The sequence below is a fragment of the Hippopotamus amphibius genome, chromosome 9 (genome assembly GCF_030028045.1).
Source record: "Hippopotamus amphibius kiboko isolate mHipAmp2 chromosome 9, mHipAmp2.hap2, whole genome shotgun sequence".
In the NCBI taxonomy this organism is placed as follows: domain Eukaryota; kingdom Metazoa; phylum Chordata; class Mammalia; order Artiodactyla; family Hippopotamidae; genus Hippopotamus; species Hippopotamus amphibius.
The window spans coordinates 114,602,458-114,618,510 of record NC_080194.1 but is presented as its reverse complement, the minus strand read 5'-3'; the positions used below and the strand labels follow the sequence as shown (position 1 = coordinate 114,618,510).

Below are 16,053 nucleotides of genomic sequence, written 5' to 3'. Positions count from 1 at the left end.
TCCCTCTCTTCTCCTCCTCACTGGGGAAATGGGGACCCTTCCCCACTGCCCTGCCAACTTTTTTTTTGTGGTTTTGTGAGGTTCAAATGAGATACAGTTAGGCAACACCTCAGAGAATCTGAAAGCCGGGTGCAAACACAAAGCATTCCTAGTTCCCCACTTTCCACAGCCAAATGGTCGGGCCAACTTCCCGAGGAACAGGGTAGGACACCAGGGCAGTGGCAAAAGGCGGGTGCCAGCACAGCGACTCCAGCCAGCGTGGCTCCAGTAGATCAGAGGGCCACCCGCCAGCAGCACACGCTCTGGGTGCCAGAGAAAGTGCTGCCGAGAAACTGAAGCTCATTCTGCAGGGAGATGCACCGTACAAAGGCCCTCTCCAGCTGGCCAACAGGCCACTACAGGGGTACCCTGTGGCAGGAGGCCCCCAGTACTGGGCACTGATCCTCAGCATTTACCTGGGACACTTGCTCCCCATCCCAACCTCCTTGCCCAATCCCTCCAGTATCACCTGGTGGATATGGGACCAAATAGGCTCGGGGGACACGGCAGATACCTATATATCTATATAAACACAGTCTCTCTTCACTCCTAGACTGGAGGAGGTTTTCCTGCCCTCTGGTACTGCCCTGAGAAGGCTGCACATCTGAAAGACCTGCTCTGTGAAGACCACAGAAGTCAGAGACACTGCTGCTGACTGGCTGGACTGGCATCCCCCAGGGAGAGAGGTCAGCGCCAGGACCTCCTGCCACACTTAGGGGGACGAGGGGCAGGTTGGCTGGGGAAGGGAGAGGGGCAAGGTCAAGGGGACTCACGGCAGATATAAAAACTGATGAGCTGCCAACTTGGAATGGTAGAAACGGAGTTTCTTAAGTCATTTTTTGGTACTGCTTTGTGTTTCTCAAATTTCAAAGGTCTCAAAAAACAACACAACATAAAAAAGACCAGAAGTGACCTTGCCAGCTTATTAAGAAAACAAAACATCAAAGCAGAGCTTTCTTAAGGCAGAGATTTAAAACACAGTCAGAAAAAAAGGTCAGGAAATTACAAATGCCTGTCCCCGCAGCACCATTCCCTTTAGTCCCAACGCCCAGGCGGTATCTCAAATGACTCCGACGCTGAAAAATTTATGCCTTAGAATATGTGCAAAGCCGCTGAGCTACAGTTGCTATGGGGATGGCCCCCAACTTTAAATTTTACAGAAACAGATAAATTGAGACAGAAGAGATCTACTGTCCCCCTTGGACGACCCAGCAGTGCCTGCTAATGGAGTCACCGCCATCCTTGCCTCTGGGATGTGTTTCCTCAGATTTCTGTGGATACCATTCTTGCTGCTTAGTCTAAGTTTTCCACTTTCTAAATGTTGCTTAATTTCTCCCAATGCTACTCAGCTGAACTTGGATGTGCTCACTTTCCACCCTCCCTTTCGAGGCCGGCTGTGGGGCGGGACAGCTGCCTTGGGCTGCACGGGCTGCTCTACGATCCAAGCAGGTTACTTCCTCTTTTCTGTTTCCAGCTTCCACAGGAAGTTGGGATAATCCCTGTTGCCCCAAGGAGGAGGCATAATGGGAAATTCCAAATTGTTGGCAACAAAGGACAACCGAGGTACAGCAAGTGAGAAGCTGGGTGAGAAAACGCCCAGCATGTGGCGGGCTGGCTGAGTGCTCACCTTCTTCTTGATGCCGTCCTGGATGACCGTCGTCCGATAGAGCCTCAGGAGGCCCTCCTCGGACAGGTTCCGCACCAAGCGGACGATGGACTTCTTACAGCACTTGGTGGACACGCCTTCTTGCTTCTCCTGATCCATGATCATCTTCTGAATCCTGTGGCATCACAAAATAAGCCGTTTATATTCCCAGTCTCAACATGGAAGGCCTTTCTCAACCCAGACAACAGACACCTGCCTAATGGGACCCAGCAGAAAGGAGGCGAGAGTAAAAGGGTGTTTCACCACTGCAAGGATGACTTGAGATAGCAAAGACCATCTCTCTGTGTGATAAATGAGTTAGCTAAAGCCAAGCCACCATTCACAGCAGCTTTACATTCCTAGCCTTTCACCAGGAACTAAAGAGATTATATGATTTGTGACAACGATGGCAGGGAAACTGAGCTCCGTGATGGAAACCTGTCTTCACTGAGTCCCCATGCTAATTCAACATCTAGCTAAGAAATGTTCCAGTTTACCGCTGTTGACACCCTCAGATCTTTTGGTTCCTCTCCTCATATATCTTCTCTCTAGATCTTACTGAGTCTCTAAGGCAATGTTTCTAAATCACCAGTCCAGAATGGCAGGGTCAGAAGGGACATTAGGAACACCTAGCTCCATGCCAACTGCACAGAAGAGGAGACCCACGCAGCAGTATCTTGTTAGAGAACTCACGTCCTTGACTCAAGGGTAAGGCTCCCTCCATTTGAGTGGCTTCGACGCTGGCTGCCAAGAAGCCCAAGGATACCTCCCAAGACGTGGTGGTAACAGGGTGTTAGAAGGACCAAACCAGGAAGCAGAGCCTCCACCGAACCCTAGACACAGACGCTCCACACGTGTCCCTTTTATTTTTGCTTTCACACAAGATTTTGTTTGGACAAAATACTTCTAAACCGATGCTATTACCTGCCTCAGTTTCCTCTCACCCCTTCCTAAGCGCCAAATTCCTAAGGAAGGAGCAAGACAAATGCACTTTCCCCATGACCTCTACCTCCTGCTTCATTATCCTCTCCCTGTCAAGTGTACAGATATTCCTCAATGTCTACACTTTTCAAATCATACAGACTCCAAATCCTTTCTATCACAAAGGGCTATGAGAATCTGTACTGCAGAAGAGAGATGCAAAAGTCTCCTGGTCATTTCTGTGCATGGTGAAGACTGACTGACATGGGATTTGTTATTAATGCAAGACAGACAGACAGACACAGCCTACTCCTTACGTGAATAAGCTCTCGATTAAGCGGAGGTTGGTGACAGCCTCTATGATCAGATTCCTGCGTTTCAGCAGTCGGTAAGTCTCGTGGGGTTTGTCTTGGCCTGGGCCGTGCTTCCCAGTCTTCTGGGAACTGCTACTCTCCTGTAACAGGGACCGAAAGCATGACAAAACTGTGGTCTCAGCAAGGTTCGGGGGCCAGACCCCACTCCTGCTGGTACGCTTTCCCCCTTTACAGAATTTCTTCCCCACGTTTCAGGAAGAAAAGTCAAGGGCATTACTGCCCCCGTAGGACCCCACGGCCCCACCAGTTCAATGCTTCGTAACAGCACAGACATCTGCCGGAAGAGGATCCCAGACCTTCATGATGATCAGCTGGTTTCAGAACAGAAAGCAGATGCATCTACTCCAGCCCTTCCTGGAGAAGGGACCACATTCATTCAGTTCTCACTTGGTTCTTCCGCAGTGGAAGGGATGAAACGGTCAGACCGAGGGCCACTCCCTGCAGTCACCCTACGGGGCCTTCTTCATCCAGAACGCTCAACCACCTTATGACTACGGTTCCCACTTTACAGAAGAGGAAACCAGGGCTCAGTGAGGCAAAACCACCGTACAAGGTCCCAGGGTATGAACGTGCACCAGGACGGGCTTCTGCCTCCACGTCAAGGAAGCCACGGGCAGCCTCTCTGGGAACGTAAGGTAGACGCACAGGCGGGCTTCCGAGTGAATGAGGATGAGTGACTGATGGAGGGAGAACAGACAGGTGCCTTCCTTAACCCTTGTTTCAACACCCACTTCTCTCCTTGTGGCTCCTTTCTGGCTTCCAGGAGCTTGGAATCTGAACGTGTCCCATCTGCCCTAGGATCACATACCCTAAAGCCCAAATGCACGCCCTGAAGGGAGAGGAAATCCCAACCCTATCACATTCTTGGCAAATCACTCCACACAACTCACTCCACTTGGCGGCCCCAGGGCCTGTTGTGCTGGATGCCCTCCTTGCTTGGAGAAGCGCTTCCAGGGAATGAGAACCCGCTGGAGGAGGTGCCTCGGGCCGGGGTCCCATCACTTTCTGCTGACACTGGCACTAGGTTCTTTTCTGAAGGGGGAGAGGCTCAAGGGGTGAAAGAGTCACAGATTCAAGAAGGGGCCCAAGGGCGGCAGAAAGACTTTGGTGCTAGCTTGCATTTCAGAGCAAATATTTTGGAGCAGAACCACGTGAGGAAATCTGCCTGCTTTCCACGGGGCTGCTGGAGAGCAAAGTGAAACACGCTTTACGAAGGGACCTCCAGACAGTACCGTTCATGCCCCTCTTCTCAGCAAGTAGGCAAAAAAAAGGACAAGGACTCTGGGGATAGATTTTAAGAGGGAGAGAAAGAGCTGGGCTGGGAAGCGAGCGGCAGGATGTGCAGGGCCTGGAGGGAGCATGCTTCTGGGGACACGTGAATCTCATGAGGGGGTACACAGGGGGTGGTGGGGCCAGGATGGCAGGGAAAGCCGTTTGGAATTGGGTGGGATCCGCCTGCCGGCAGGCCCAGCTACTCCAGGTGGAGACAAGACCAATCACGACTTGATAAAGAGTCATGGCATCCAACGAGAGGATACAGCTAGAAGGTTCTAGAAAATTCCACAGAAAACCTCCCCCAACCCACGCCCCATCACTCCTGCTGTAGGGACAGAACCCAAGCTCAGGCTTCCACACTGGACATAGGAGACGGCAGCAGGGTAGGGTGGGAGCTCCACGTCATGGGTCCTAACCTTCATTTTGTCACTAACTGAGCAGGCAAGTCCCTCAGTCCCCAGGGGCTTTGCTCGCCTGTCCCTGGACCACAGCCCCTGGTTCAGGCTTACAGGGCTGCTCTGAAGCCTGAACCAAACAGCGGCAACAGCATCAAAGGCCACCCTGATCCCAAGTCTGTTCTGTGTTGAGTGATGGAGTCGCCACTGGCTGTATCTGAGGCACTTTCCAGTGACTAAGGACAGCACTGGGTGAACTGAATCACATATTGACATAGGCGTTCCTGTGTCGACTGCCTTTTAATCCTAATTACATTGAGGAAAAAGTATTGGTTTGATTCTTTAACACTGTGAAGTACAACAGTATCTGACCAGAATGGACTAAGAAAGTTTTCTTTTTATCAGATCTATTTTATGATTCCCTTCTTTTTATAGCAAATGATATTGGCATTTCATCTAAAGCAGGGTTTTTCAACCTCAGCACTGCTGACACCTCAGGCTGGATAACTCTGTTGTGGGCTGTCCTGCACAGTCTAGGACATTTAACAGCATCCCTGGCCTCTGCTTACGAGGTGCCAGTAGCACCCTCTCCCCTTGGGACAACCAAAAATGTCTCCAGACATTGCCCAATGTCCCCTGGGGGGCAAAATCAGCCCAAGTGAGAACCACTGATTTAAAGCAGCCATACACATTTTCCCTTCAAAATAAATTTATGTAAAAAGAGTACGTTGTTGGCAATTTTAAAACCTTGTAATAGTGCAGATGAGGCCTGGTAAAGGTGGGCCCCACGGTATGTAAATGAGTACGGCATTCCTCCCTGTAGAGCCCCCACCCACTGCCTGACCATGCAGCATTTCTACTACTAGTGATTTTGTTGTTGTTGTGATTCTTTTTTTTTAAGTAATTAATTTATTTTTATTTATTTATTGGCTGTGTTGGGTCTTTGTTGCTGCACGCAGGCTTTCTCTAGTTGCGGCAAGTGGGGGCTACTCTTCATTGTGGTGCACAGGCTTCTCATTGTGGAGCACAGGCCCTAGGCACATGGGCTTCAGAAGTTGCGGCACGTGGGCTCAATAATTACAACTCAGGGGCTCTAGAGCGCAGGCTCAATCGCTGTGGCACACGGGCTTAGTTGCTCCGTAGCATGTGGGATCTTCCTGGTGCAGGGCTTGAACCCGTGTCCCCCGCATTGGCAGGCAGATTCTTAACCACTGTGCCACCTAGGACGTCCTTGTTGTTGCGTTTCTTAAGCACAGAAGAGCTAAGGCTGACATCCACCTGCCACAGGCTCCTTCTTGGAGGAAACACCCTCTCCCGTGGGCACTCACCTTTGGGTTTTCAAGCCTGACCTCTTCGATCACGGCTATGTCGCCGCTGTGATTCTCCATGCAGTGGGAGCCCAAGGACACGCCGGGGTCTGAGGAGCTGCTGGTGTCCGGGGGGTTGTTGCCGCTGAAAGAGCTCCGGGAGGCTCTCTCCTCAGCAGCTCCTGGGGAGGAAGATGACTGCTTCTTCAACGGGTGAAGGCTGATGACTTTCCACCCCCCTGCGGTGGAAGACAGGCACAGAACGGATAAACCACGGCCACATCCAGGGGAAAGCGAGAGGGGCATTTCCGCTCAGCTGCCTGACCAGAGCCACACAGGCCAAAGGAATCCACGTGGTCCGTTTAAGACAAGGGCGGTGGACCAGCAAGCAGCGCACCGTCCCCCCATCCCCCATTCCCCACCACAGATCTGTCATCAGCACCACCCTCCACGTGTTTTAAGAAAAGTCTTCCATAACTAACCTAAAACCACCAAGGGATTCTTGCATGGATTGTTGGAGGGAAAGGCATAGAAGTTTAGGGAATTCCACCCCTTTAATAGTCAAAACATAACACAACAAACAAAACATTTGCTAAGGAGAACTGACTTGCCAGCAGCCTGGAGGCAGGCCACGCAAGCGTCTCCTAAGCTTATGATTATGTGATGCATGTGACACCAACAGGTCCCTGGTTAGTGCAGCACCAAGGCCATCCTCAGGTGTCTGCTGGACTGAACGTCCCCAGTGCCAGGCGGGACAGGCAGTGGCTCAGACTGAGGGCATGCATCCCCCTGCCACCCCCAACCCCCCGCTCCAAGTGTACCCCTACCCTTAGCTGGGGTGGAGTGGTGAGGCTGAGTCCTGAGACTGCTGTTGGAAAAGGACCTCGCGTCCCGCTGCGATCCTCTGCCTTTCCTCTTGCTGCTGCTGCCGCCGCCCTCCTCCTCGCTGTCGGACTCAGAGAGGAAAGCGTCCTCCCCCTCGGGCAGCAGGGACTCCTCCTGCACCGAGGCCAGGCTCACGGTGGTCAGTAGCTCGCTCCGCGCCTTCTCCCTCTCGTACTGCCGGCTCAGGTCGCTCTCCTCTGCAAACACGCAGGAGATGTACTTGGTGGTTCGCTGCCGTCCTTCATCCTCCATGAAGCCCTGGAGGGGACAGATGTGTCTAAGACACTGCAGAGGATGCTGGGACACCCAGGTGCTCAGGTGACCAGGGGTCTACAGTATCTATTTCCTTGTTATCCCACATTCCCCAGGGTGTCTTCCACCTCACGCCTGGGCCCCAGCTCAGCCCCTCAAGATGCTCCCTTACGGGTTCTTCCATCTCACCATCCCTCAGGTCCTGCTTCCACAGGAAGCAATCCTGACTGTGTGTCTGCTCTAGGAGCCCGTGAGCTCCTTGCTGGGCAGGCCCCAAACTTGGCCTTCCACAAACCCCCCACGAGAAACGGTCAATAAGCAGAATTCGACGGTTCCTAACTGTTGTCCCAGCCTCGGAGTCTGGGCCTGGAGGTCGCCAGCTCCATTCGGCCACTGTCACCTACCTACTCCCCTTTGTCCTCTAGAACAGGGGAAAGGGGCTTTCTGCCCTTAATGGCAGACAGAGTAACACCTTCCATGTACCAACCACATGCCAAGGACAGTGCTAAGTGCCCTGCAATCATTAGCTCAACTGCAATACTGCCTTCCAGCAAAATGGCCAAAAAGTGGGCAAGAAGGGAGCGAAGCCTGGAAGGCTGAGACGGCAGCTCTGGGTCCCAAAAGGGGATCCGAGGCACAGTTAGCCAGCTCGGTGTCCCCAGGACCCAGGCAAAGAACATAAATGAGAGGGAGGGTGGGGTGGGGACTGAGGCCTGGGGGCCCCCGCTTTGTCTCAAGGGGCGGTCGGAGGCACCACCTCAGCTGACACCCCGTGTGAGCGGGGGACCTCCTCCCAGGGCTGCAGCATTTCCCGCTGACTTCAATGCTGACAACTCATTCGATTTTCAAAAAGCAAAACCCAACAAAATCCACGGCGGGCAGGGAGGGCAGCACGTGTGGGCTGCATTCGGCCCCCAGCAGCCGTCTGCCTCCTTGACGGAGACGACAGGCGGACCCGGGCTCCTGACGTCTGAGACAGCGCTTCAGAACCGTGCCGCGTTCGCGTCCGCAGACAGGGAACCGCGGGATGACGCACGCTGTTACCTTGACGACTTTGAATCTCTGAAGGAGACGGCACAGCATCCTGGCTTCCAGTTTTCCCACGTTCATAGCCACTCGGATCTCAGCTTGGGAGATGCCCTTTGTGCCTCGGCGCTCAACTGCGTGAAGCAATACACTTGAACCTCAGCCTCCACCGAGGAGCCGCCCTGCACAAGCCAGGTCAGTTCCCACCCACCTTTTTTAAGCACAGACGTTTCAATGCGGGGAAACCGACAAACAGAATAAAACGCCCGCCTCCTCCTGCCCTCCCCGCCCAAGACTCTGAACACTCGGACTTGTGGCTCATCGTCAGTGCTCCCTAGCTGAGGCCTCCACGTCAAAGCTGCAAAGGTCAAGCGATGGACGCCTGATCCACTGAGGTCCAGGGACGCTGTTTTTATCCTGCAGCAGGAAGTGAGCGTTTCTACGTGAAGGAACTCTCTCAGCTAAATTAAATTGAGCCTTTTAAAAAGCATCGAAAGAATTTTTAATGAAGGACTTTTTTCACTTCCCTGTCTTTCTTGGTGGACTCAGAAGCACGATGGACACCGATTACTGCATTATCCCATAACAGCTGCCGGCCAGCAGGGGCCACGGAAGCAAATAATGCTATTTGGCCCTGTAATAAATGATCCGTCGACAACTGTGCTCTATTACTTGCTCTGTCTTGTGTGTCAGCTCCTGCCCTGCTCCACGCTGTGCCATTACCGTATCTGCCTCTAAGGAGCCCTTTCAAATTTACTCGACTACTCAGGGACTGGGAACTCCAGGAAGGAGCCTGGTGGGGTGGGGGTGGGAGTGGGCGGGAGTCCCTCCAGTAAAATACAGCAACTACAGGGCAGACTTCGGGGCAACACTGTTGGACTGTTCAGAAAGTTTCCCCTTTGTTTCCTGATGTTTCATGCACTTGAGGCGGCCAGGCAAAACCCACCTGAATTAAGGCAGTTTTGCTACCTTGTTCGTGCATAAAAATGAACAGCAGAATGGAAAGCGGTGGCTAGGATGTGTTGAACTAGTAACATGCGAAAAGAGGGGATGAAAGGGTTAAGGACAGCTTTTCTCAAACTGTGCTCTGAGGAACCCATCCCGAGAGATGTTGAAGAGTTGATAAAAACAGCCCAACAGCCCTCCTTTAAGGCTGGGCTGACTTGCCAGGTGGCTTCGTACCCACTGGTTGAACTAGATCCCCTGTGGCCCTTCACCCTCTACTCTAGACGTCCTCCTCTCCACGGCGACCGGCGGCCACACCATGGATGGCACTGGGTCACTGCTGTCTTACAAGGATGTTAGGGGATTTAGGGGAAGGGGGAGGAATGGAGAGAGACATGTTTTTCCCCCCTTCATCACGACAATCCCCAGCCTGCAATGATTCCAGACCAATTTAGAAGCTGGTGGGTGACTCTCAAATCTTTGAGTAATAATATTAATCGCAATTTTTTTTTAGTGCTTTCTATGTACCAGGCTCTATACCACATGCTTTAATCCTACTTATCCAATCCTCTTACATGCTGGGGGAGATAATATGCCCATTTTACAGATGAGGGGACTGAGGCTCAGGGGCCTGGCTAAAGTTCACAGCTGGCGGACAAGCAGCAGAGCAAGGATTCAAACTTAAAGCTGACCCCAAAGTCGAAACCCTAAGCGAACCGTGGGGCTTCCCGCTGTGTGCCATTCTTGACATCAGGGCCATCTTTTGACACGTGACCAAAACACGTCTCGACTCAAAGTTGGGGAACCCCGTGTACACAGGTGGGAGGATGGGACTTACTGAGTTCGTAGGTCTGCGTGAGCATGTCACGCTCGAACACAATATCCACCGGAGGCACGGCCTTGGAGATGGCCTCCTCGTCCTCGTCCTCGTCGTCCATCTTCCGCTTAAACTCCTTCAGCAGCCTGAGGCAGCGCACCATGACGTCGGTCCCTGGGAACACAGGCACACGGTTTCGTGATGACACATCAGGGCGGCCTGGGGGAGGCGGCTTCAGCAGAGCCAGAGGCCCCGAGAAAGACCACACACAGCATCGAGTTTGGAGTATTTACAACTACACACCTTGGGGCACAAGATCTGAAAATTGACTCCATTAAATTGCTTTTTAAAAAAAATACATTATCAGTGAACAAAGAAATGCAAATGAAAGGAATAACGAGGTCCCATGTTGGGCCTGTTAAATAAATAGCCTCTGCTCCAGACAAGCTCCATGACTACAGGAAACGTGCCTGTCTTTTTCCATCGCCATCCCCTCTCTCCCCACCACCCCGGCCCCCAGAATAGTGCCCAGCACACCGCAGGCAGGCAGGAGATATCGCTCAAAGGATGAAACACATCTTCTCCCTTTTAAGCTGAGACCCACTGCCACTAAGGCATGGCAGCAGTGTGAACAAGTTCTATGACCTTTCCAGAGCCTTTAATTTCATGATTCCAAGAGTAGGAATTTATTCCAAGAAAATAACTGAAACAGAGGCAAAACTGCCAATCCAAGAGATCCACACAGAACTCTGTGTAGACCCAGCTTTTATGCATCATATACACGATGACGGGGAAGAAGGGGCGGGACGCAGAGAAGTCACCACACGCTGCAGGAGAGTGCCTGCCTTCAGACAGCCACACCGTGCCTGTACGCGACCCACGGAAGCACCATGTGGAGAGAACAACAAGCTCACGCCTGTGGCTGTAACACGAGAGAGGCACAAGGGAAAGCAAAAACACCTCGACACTGCGTGTGCTAACTCCTTTGATCCTGACAACACTAGGAGGCACACAGATGAAGAAACTGAGGTGCAGACATGTTAACTAACTTGCCCAAACTCCTAGCAGCTTGTAAGTGACAGGGGCTAAGTGTCTCGGGCAGGTCCCAGGTCTCTGATGTGGAAGAGATGGTTCGACTACGATATCCTATGATCTCGACAGCACGGAGGCAGGACAACAACCTCTCGAGGAGGTCCGCACCTTCATCCCTGGAACCTATGTTCCCGTCCGTGGCAAAAGGGACTTGCAGGCACGATTAAGTTAAGGCTGTTTGCCATGGTGCTGGTGGTCAAGGATTCTGAGATTATCCGGGAATATCTGGCTGGGACCAGTATAACATCACAGAGTCCTTGTAAGGGGGAGGCCGGAGGATCAGAGTGAGAGACTGGAAGATGCTACGCTGCTGGCTTTGAAGATGGAAGGGACCACAAGCCAACCAAGGCAGGTGGAGGAGTCTAGAAACTGGAAAAGGCCAGGAAATGGATTCTTTCCTAGAGCCTCCAGAAGGAACACGGTCCTGCCGAAACCTCGATTTTAGCCCAATGACAGACTTCCGGCCTCCAGAATCATAAAATAACAAGTTTGTGTTGTTTTACGTCACGACGTTTGCAGGAATTGTTACAGCAGGGATACCGACGGCTTCTCCACCAGCTTCCATCAGCACACCTAGGTGCAGAGGCCTCGGGCACCAGGGCAAGGAGGGGTGGCAGTAAAGCTGGTCTCTGCAGCCCAGTGCCTCCTGAGCAGCAGCTGTGCCACTGAGGGCCCCGCTGTGAAAGGCGTGAGCAACGCCCACGCCAGGCAGAGCAGGCGCAACCACCCCGACTCCAGCAGGGGATTCTCTGTAGGTGGGGGACACAGCATGTGGTTTGCAGGTGAACTTCAAACAGCAAAGCATTTCAGGTCCCTGAACTCTCAGACTTTTTGACCCTCAGAGTTAGGTCCGTGGAGGCTGACCCACCAGAACCCTTCGGAGGGCTGGCCCGGGGCCGACAGTGAGCAGATGAGTGGGCAGTCTTGGCAGTGCTCAGGCACCAGCTGGTCCCCCTCCCCTCCTCCCAATAAGAGAAAATCCCCCAGTTCTTGACTTTCCATGAGAAGAAACATGAAGCCCATACCCTGGCACAGCCCCCTGACCTCGGCTCCCTCTGCACCTGCCTGGTCCTCCCTTCCTGCTTCCACGGCTTTGCGCTTTGCTCCCGGCACCTGCCCCGGCCTCTCCCTGCCAGGAGGGGAGATCTGGGAACGAGGGGACTCCTGGACCATCTGAATGGGTGAGAACTACTTCAAGGCTCCGGGGCCCAGGATTAGGTGCTCCCTGTGGCCAGCACCCCCAGCACACGGGCAGAACACTGGCCCCCCCAAGCCACTCCCCACCTGGTCATCCTCTGTCCTCTACCTTGAGCTACTCCCAAGCCCCTCAGCCCCCTTCCCACCTCTGCGCTGGTGCTCACAGAGAGACTGCCTGCTCCTAACAATAAAACCACCACCACTCCTTGGACGCCTGCCAGGTCCCTGACGCTGATCTAAACTCTACCGGTGGGTTATAGAGGCTGGTCCTCATCACAGCCTTAGAAGGTGGGCCACCAACCCCGCTTCATACTTGAGGACACGAGGAGCTAAGGGATCTGCCCAAACGCCCAGCCCTTAGCAGGTGAGGAACTGGGATTCACCGGGCAGTCCAGCCTTGGAGCCCAGGTCCTAACCCTGTGATGACATTTAGCTCCTAATTCAAAGATGTCGGCGTGACCGAGAACAGCGGGTGACCCGGGGCCAGGGCCGCCCCCCAGTAAGGAGCAGCTAGATGCAGCACTTAGGGAGGCAGACCGACACGCCCTCAGGCAAGAGCCCAGCGTTATTTCTGCCACGCTTTTATAACTTCCTTAAGGGGCTCATTAGCCAAGAAAAGATACACAGAACAGCCTTCCAAGTAAGCATAAGTGGAAGAGGAGAAACGTTCCTAGTACACTCATGGCCTCTAAGGCAACAAAGGAAAACGCTCTCAGCCATCAGCTTGCGGGTCCTCACGCCAAGGCGGTAACTGTTCCCACCTGCATCCCCCATCAGAGCCCTCTCCCGATGGCACAGCTGCCTCCTCTGCCGACAGCCAGGATGGGAGGATGCTCAGAGGCAAAGTGAGGATAAACAGGCTCCCGGGTCGGGCACACGTGGGTTTCAACCTCAGGTCTGTAACTCTGGGGAGATGACTTCCTGTAGCTCCCTGTTCCCCACTCAGTAAAATGAGATGATGGCGTTCTCTGCCAACAGGGTTAGTGTCAGCGTGACCCGAGATGATGTCTGTACAGAGGCTGGCACGGACCTGGGCTAGGCACTGTGTTGTGAGCGTTACATAAATTAACCCATCACATCTCACGATCTGAGGCCGGCAGGCCCCTGTAAACTACACTGAACAGACGCGGAAGGTGAGGCACAGAAAGGTTAAGGGACTTGCTCCAAGCGACGGAGCTGTGACGTGGCAAAGCTAGGATGTGACCCAGGCTGTCTGACTCTCAACCAATACAGCAGTTGTTCTTAAAGGAGTATCAGCACCCAGCACTGCACAAAGGCATGACAAACAGGAGCTGAACTAAAGGTGGTTGGTCACTTCCTGCCTGATAGGAAAGCCCCACAAGGTCAGGGTGGCGTGGCTCCTGGGTCGCGTGGGAACTCGCCCCAGCTCTGGTCCTGAGCATGGGGCTCAGGAAGGCACCTGGACAGGTAGGCCGCTGGCTGGGGGAGGCTGAGGGTGACGCAGGAGGACCAGGCTGCTCGCTGCAATCACACTGGGAATTGTGAGCCCCGAGACCAACAAGGAGGGTGTGACTTGGGGGAAGGGGAGGACAGAGTTCCAACGCCCAGTCTCTAAGGCTGGGCTGAGCAGGAGTTTGCTGTGCTTCTAGAAGGCCCAGCATGACTCATCCAGGTGGCTGCTGGTGAGGTTCGGGGCCGTGGGGTCTGCCCCTCTGCCTGCCTCTGAGCACAGCTGATTTCTCTGCCCTGAACCCAACTACACTTGTTTCTGTAGGCGTCAGACAGGAAAGCCCTGGTCATTCACCCACACTGCGTCTGTCTGTGGTCTTTCTCAACACACTGACGGCAGCAACGTTTCCCTTTCCTTACGCCGCGTCATTTGCATCTTTCTTTCGGAAAACCTTGCGTGAGAGAGAGCGAGACTGCACAGCGGTTAAGAATCTGGACTCTTCTTCCAGGGCTGGTGTGGGAACCTGGGCAAGCTGGTCGAACTCCCTCAGCCTCTACTGACTCGCCCGCCAAGCAGGGCTGATGAGACTGCCAGTCTTGTGGGGCTGGGGGAGAGAGGCGGGAGATGAAGCAGGTAAAGGATGGGGTGCAGGGCAGCCTGAGCTTCATGACTCCAAGGGACCACATGGAATCTGTTTCACTAGCCCTTTATGCATTTCCCATAGTTCTAGAGTTTTTCCAGACTCAGAATTTTGATTTTTATTGAAACCCCTTCAGTTCATACTTGCCTTTTTTTCTTTATTTTTGGCTGCGCTGTGCAGCTTGACTAGGGATCGAACCCGGGCCCCCTGAAGTGGAAGCGTGGAGTCCTGACCACTGGACCGCCGGGGAAGTCCCTCATGCTCGCCATTTTTAAGGACATTGCTCTAGAGCACGAGGCAGCTGAAGTCGAAGCAGAAGAGGCCACAGGGAGACCGGCCAGCAGACTCCCGCAGGTGAACATGGCCTGTCACTCCATCTGAGCTGCCACCTTGGTTCCCTGCACCCCCCCTGGAGGAATCGCGGGCCTGTTGATGACCACCCCTGGCCCCTGGGTGCAGGGCTTTCTTTCCAGGAACAGAAGGCAGGAGAAATACAACCAGCTAGATCACTGCGCATGGTCCCAAACACACAAAGTTTTAGGCATTTTAAACACACAAAAACACGCGGCGTGCTTAAGGTCAGCACTTCTGCACAAAGGAACCACGCAGTTCTGTGTCAGCGACCCAGGACAAGCGCCAGCTTAGCATGAAAAGTGCCTTAATTCAGACGTCCTGAAGACCCAGAAACGAAGAAGGGAAGGACAGAATCTTTACTGAGCACCTAGGATGAGCGGGGCACTGCGTTAGGTCCTTTCAGAAGCTTCCACTTCCTGTCAGTCAGGCCCAGCCTCTTGGGAGGGAGGTGGGGGCGGCAGAGGGGCCTGATGGCTGCAGGCTCAAGAGCCACACTTTCTGAGCTCACTCCCCGCACCAGCTCGTCCCAGCTCTGTGACCTTGGGCAAGTGATCTGTCCTTTAGTTTCTCATCAGTGAAATAAAGAGAAAGAGTAGCACCTAGCATCGAGAAGATGGGGTGATGAAAGCATCAGAGTCAAAGAACTAACACTTGGCTCAGTGCCCGGCAAATTCTCTCCACGGCTCTTCCGCCCCTCCCCCACCTCAAGGCTGACCACACAATGGCTAACAAAGTGCAGAATCTCCCCCAGCCCCTTCCTCTTTTTCACACCCTAAGACCAGCCATCAGATCGAAGGTCTCTCTGGCTGTGCAAGGCTCCTGACAACAGCACACACAGGGGCTCACACAGGTTTAGGAAGCTGTGGAAACAGCCTTGGTCTTAGAGGTTCCGTCATCATTGGATACTTGGTGCAAGTACCACCTCCCAAACTCTCTGTACAGATAGCTTAGGTCCCCAAGGCTCTTCGAGCGTGACTGACAGGCGGAAAGGCCGGGGTGGGGACCGCAGTGATGGGCAGGATGACTGCAGCGGGCCTTTCTCAAGGGCTCTGAGCCAGTCGCCACTCAAAAATGAAAGCTCACTGCGCAGAGAGGCCGCTCAGCACCCCTCTGTGGCCAAGCTGCTCACCTTAGGCCAGCCCTGTGCTCACAAGTCCCAGCACTCGCCTTTGGGCTCTTCCAAGCACAGGGAGCCTTCCCATCTCATCCCCCAAGCCCCCAAACCATCAGCTGGCTACACCATAAAGTTCTCGAAGGACAATGTCGCCAGTCCCTCCCTTCCACGGCACGTCTACAGTTGTCTGCCCCTGCTCCCCCAACCCCCACCGCCCTTCCACCTGCCGCCAGCCCGCCCTTTCCACGCACAGCCCAGGCAGGCCCATCTTCCTGCTCGGGGCGAGGGGTGGGGGTGGGGTCAATGGAGCGGCCCACAGGCTTGAGCCTGTGTTCCCTCCTGGGAGGACACGGAGGAAAAGCAC

At 53.8% G+C, this 16,053-nt stretch overlaps 1 protein-coding gene across 3 annotated transcripts in view; it reads right to left on the bottom strand.

Moving 5' to 3' along the window:
* The window catches only part of GTF3C1 (general transcription factor IIIC subunit 1), a 71,438-nt gene that overhangs the window by 35,320 nt on the left and 20,065 nt on the right, over nucleotides 1–16,053 (bottom strand). For 2 of the 3 annotated variants that reach the window (XM_057748760.1, XM_057748762.1), the window contains 6 exons: nucleotides 9,903–10,055; nucleotides 8,138–8,253; nucleotides 6,784–7,099; nucleotides 5,978–6,195; nucleotides 2,923–3,059; nucleotides 1,667–1,820 (listed from right to left, as the gene is read on the bottom strand). In XM_057748760.1, the coding sequence (XP_057604743.1) occupies nucleotides 1,667–1,820; nucleotides 2,923–3,059; nucleotides 5,978–6,195; nucleotides 6,784–7,099; nucleotides 8,138–8,253; nucleotides 9,903–10,055 (1,094 nt within the window). The remainder of the gene's footprint in view (nucleotides 1–1,666; nucleotides 1,821–2,922; nucleotides 3,060–5,977; nucleotides 6,196–6,783; nucleotides 7,100–8,137; nucleotides 8,254–9,902; nucleotides 10,056–16,053) is intronic. The other variant, XM_057748761.1, reaches the window with a different exon arrangement.